Source organism: Atta cephalotes, assembly GCF_000143395.1.
Source record: "Atta cephalotes unplaced genomic scaffold scaffold00019, whole genome shotgun sequence".
Classification (NCBI taxonomy): Eukaryota; Metazoa; Arthropoda; class Insecta; order Hymenoptera; family Formicidae; genus Atta; species Atta cephalotes.
In genome coordinates, this window is record NW_012130083.1 from 4,687,495 (window position 1) to 4,691,882 (window position 4,388).

Here is a 4,388-nt window from a genome sequence, read left to right on the forward strand (position 1 = left end):
AGAGAGAGAGAGAGAGAGAATATGAAGAAGAAATGAAAAATAAAATCGAAATTATTGACGAGTGATTACATGTCAATTCACGTTTTTTTTGTTTCATAAAATAAGATATGTAAATGGAATCTATAACAGGAAACTTCTCTTTCAAACTAAAATAAATTTATATTGCTATGGATTCTTAATAACATAACACATACATATTAATTTCTTAAGAAAGTTAATATTAAAAATAAGTTATATATTAAACCATATGTAAAAAAAAATAAGATTACAATAAAAATAAAAATAAACTAGAAGATAAAACTGAGAAAAGTTTATAACGTAATTTTAGCAAATATAAGGGAATATTCCGCCAACTGGAATCGAGAATAATATTAGGTTAATCGACTGGTCGGTCGAATCTTTCGTGCATTAAAGGGTCCAGAGGTGGAGCAGGGGTGTGGAGCAGGACTGCCCCCGAAGGTTGCAAGTCAAGGCTAGGCACTTTCACTCGAGAGTAGTCTTGGGAGCGTGCCTCGTGCCGACTTCCCACCTTATTTTACTATTTGCTTTTCTGTTGAATCATTAGCGAAACGATTGAACATCGTGGTAAAACGGCACCAGCAGTTTATGTTGCATACTTTCGATCTGTGCATGTAACTCTGACGCAAATCTCAAATGAAAAAAAATTAATTCCTTATTTAAATTAGGATTACAAATTAAAAAAAAATCATAGAACTCCCTGAAGTTTTCTTCTATTTTGAGACCATAAAATGACTAAGTGACTTGTTTAAATATTTTAAGATGATATTTTTAAGTCACAAAGAATACTCTTAAGGCGTCTAGAAAAAGTTGTAAACTATTCCTATATAAACTCCGTAAGAATAAAATATCTCTTTTTATATCTCTATAATAGGAATATTCTGAATGAAAATAAAAAAAAAGATATTATTAGCTAGTCTTAACTTCTTATTTTCAACGTGAATATCCTTATGCAAAGAATTGCTCGACTTGGTGAAAGAACTTTGTGATGTCATCCTGCCATGGAATATTTTTCTATAACGCGGAAGAAGGATATGCATTCTAGGCATTTCATGCATTAATCAATAGAGCGATATTCTTGAGCAATATATTAATTCCGCTCATATAACAATGGCATCGTAATTTCCGAATTAACACAAGTTTCATTGCTACGCTAAATGATTTCGAAATTACTATTGTTAGTAAATACATATGCTGGCAATTGTTAATATTCGCGAGGCGTTCAATGTCCTTCGTGGAGGACATGTGCAGGTGGAATTCGTGATTTAGATACGCTATATACATATGTACTCTGATATTTCGTAATCGCGGTTCATTAGACGAGAATGAAAGGGAAAGGAAAGGATAATTAGCATTTATCGAGAAAGGTTAATGACACGATAAATTGGTGGATAAATTTGAGAACTCATTAAGTATCCAAATAATTTACGTGGCTTGATTAACATCGAGAAAGTAAGGAATAAAGAAGAAAACCAGGAAGAGAAGAAGATTATCATCTTTAATCATAAATTAATCATGAATGAGGAAATATAAGTACTCTCCTAAATTCCACATCAAAGGACTAAGCTGCCTAATCTTCTTAAATGATTTCTCTTACTGTGATTCCAACGACTTGAATAGATCTCATCTTAAGGAGTATGAAAGATAACTTAATTAGCAAGACAAGCATTTACGCTTTCATGCTTACAGGCTCGCTGGGCCAAAAGCAACAACAGGAGGACCCGTGCCAGACAAAATCGCGAGTAGTGGGCGATGCTGAGTACTGCGATCGCTATTGGGAATGCGTGAACGGTCGCCCAGAGCTGTTCGACTGTCCGAATGGTCTCGTGTTCGCCGGCAAGCATCGCGGTGTCACCGAGGGCTGCGATTATCCATGGCGTGCGAACTATTGTGACAGCAAACGCCAGGCAAATCCGCCGATCCCGACCGAGCACTGCGACTGGTTATATGGAATCTTTGGTCACGAAACTTCCTGCACCAGGTACTGGACTTGCTGGAACGGCACCGCCACCGAGCAGCTCTGTATAGGTGGTCTGCTCTATAATGAACGGGCTAGATCCTGCGACTGGCCCGAGAACGTCGAGGGATGCCAGAAGCATCGTAAGTATCTACGATGATCGATAGGTCGAGAGACAGTCAGGGAATTTTATCAGAAAGTTTAGATATTAGAATTTATATATTAGAACTTGAAATAATTCATGGAAAAAGTTAAAATAGAATATTATTGTTTTGCATAAAAATTCATTAATGATCACATACTATTTTATCAAAAAAATAAGTATTTTGAGGAATAAGGATGTTCTGCAAATAGCATTCCATTCTTATCGACTACTTTAAACCCACAGTTGGATCTTTTCGTTTTCTTATTTATCTTCGCAATAACGTTTATCTTGGGAATTAATTGGCATTCGGCTAAATTCAACGGATACATCTTTAAGATGCGGTTTTAGGCGGACTTAATTCGCACAAGAAGCGGAATTTTAACGATTATTTTCACTTTCGAAAGTGGGCGGACGAGATGAACGCGATGCGTTTCCTCGTGCCTACTTCTTCCAGGAGTTAGTGCCCAAGGAAAAATGGGCGAGGCACTTAATTAGCATTCGAAGTGAATTCTTGTCGCGCCTTTCTCCCCTTCTTCGCCCTCGGGATACGATAAAACACGTTTATTATTAATTCGCATCGCCTCTCTCTGAATGTCAAACACTAGCCTGACGCATCGATCGTTTATACGATCGTACGCGAGATCGTATTTCTTTTTCACAAGGTTGGAAATAATGAAAGATATTATAAGATTGAAATAAATATATTTCTTACAACATTTTAAAATATTTCTACACATAAAAATATTCGGTTTAAATATTGATGGGATTTATTAATGATTGACAAATTAATGTAAATAATAATTTATCACTAAATAATTAGTGATTAGTAAATTATTTTATCAAAAATTTGATAAATGATTGAATTTTTAGAAAATTCTCGAAAATCACGCCAATAACCTCATACATGTGCAAAGTGAAAGAAGGAAATAAAAGACATTCACGAATGTATACACTGCGTAATTAAACTTCAAATTAATTTATCATTGGTAGATCTCGAACGGAAGTTTTCGACTTTCACTGAGTCGATATTGTCATTTTGCAACAAGAAATTCATTAAAAACGATCAACCAATTTGCAAAACTGTATTCTTTATTTTTATTTTAATAAAATATTTTACTTTGAACCGTTTAACAAAATATTATCAAAATTATAGATAATGATTGGTATATTTACATATATGCATATGAACTACACGATTTTGCGTGTTTCGATCGTCATTAACTATAATAGTTCCTCGAAAGGAACTATCAGGAGCTCTAGTCAGTTCGCCCCAGTTATTAGGAATAAGACGCAACCTGTTTGCAGCACTTTGCAACGATGACGCGAACGGCAACGTGCCTCTGGGCAAGTCGTGCAACCGTTACTGGCAGTGCCAGGGTGGTTACCCGCGGTTGCAGCGCTGCCCGGCCATGCTGGTGTTCGACAGGCGGTCGTTGAGGTGCGTGGTACCACCGACGGAGGACTGCGATGTTCCCACGACACCGCCGCCCACCGAGGGCGAGTTGCCCGATGGACGCAACGAGCAGGAACCTGAGGAGGAGAATCTGCCGCCTGGCGTGCCACCTCTGCCATCGGGTGCCCTGCCGATTCCTTTACGGGCGCGTCCCAGAAACTAAAGTCGCAGCAAGCGTCCTGTTCGATCTGGAAGGACGAAGGAAGCACCAGGAGATCCCTTTTCGACGAGTGAGATCCCAGAGATCGTCGATCAATGCGGAGAGCTTGAGAAGTTCTCTTGTCAAGTCTCAGATTCTCGCGTGATTTTGCAGTTCCGCAATTTTATAATTTTAGAATTTTCATAGGATTACATTTTTGAGATTTTTTTAATTCTTAGATCTTTTTTAATGTCTCGAAATTATCCTGCATGTCAGAGAAATTGAAGTCCCGCGATTCCTCAAAGAAAAGTTCCGTTCTTTCTCGTAGATAAAATCTTTATTTTATCTTCATCACAAGAATTTGATTTTCAGATACGCTATTTTATATGTAAAATTCAAATTTGAGTAAAAGTGAGAGTGGCAACTGCCTATAATTACACGGTCCGGTTCATCCCAATTAATGAGTAACAATTTATTTTAATTAATTCAGGTAATAAGAAGTGAAAAGTTTATCAATTAAATGAATTAATTTATGATCTAAGATAATGAAAAATTGAATAAAACTTTCTAATCTTAAGAAAGATAAAAATTCTAAATGACACTTGAATATTTTTATAAATTTAGAAAGACTGGAATAAAATTAACTAAGCATGTTATAAAGATTAATTTAAAAAAT

General features: G+C 36.3%; 1 protein-coding gene across 1 annotated transcript in view; it reads left to right on the forward strand.

The window, feature by feature from the left end:
* LOC105619102 (chondroitin proteoglycan-2-like) overlaps positions 1 to 3,736 on the forward strand; it is a 10,092-nt gene extending 6,356 nt beyond the window's left edge. The window contains exons 2-3 of the mRNA XM_012200634.1: positions 1,708 to 2,118; positions 3,426 to 3,736. Of these exons, the coding sequence (XP_012056024.1) occupies positions 1,708 to 2,118; positions 3,426 to 3,736 (722 nt within the window). The remainder of the gene's footprint in view (positions 1 to 1,707; positions 2,119 to 3,425) is intronic.
* Positions 3,737 to 4,388: the final 652 nt, after the last annotated feature.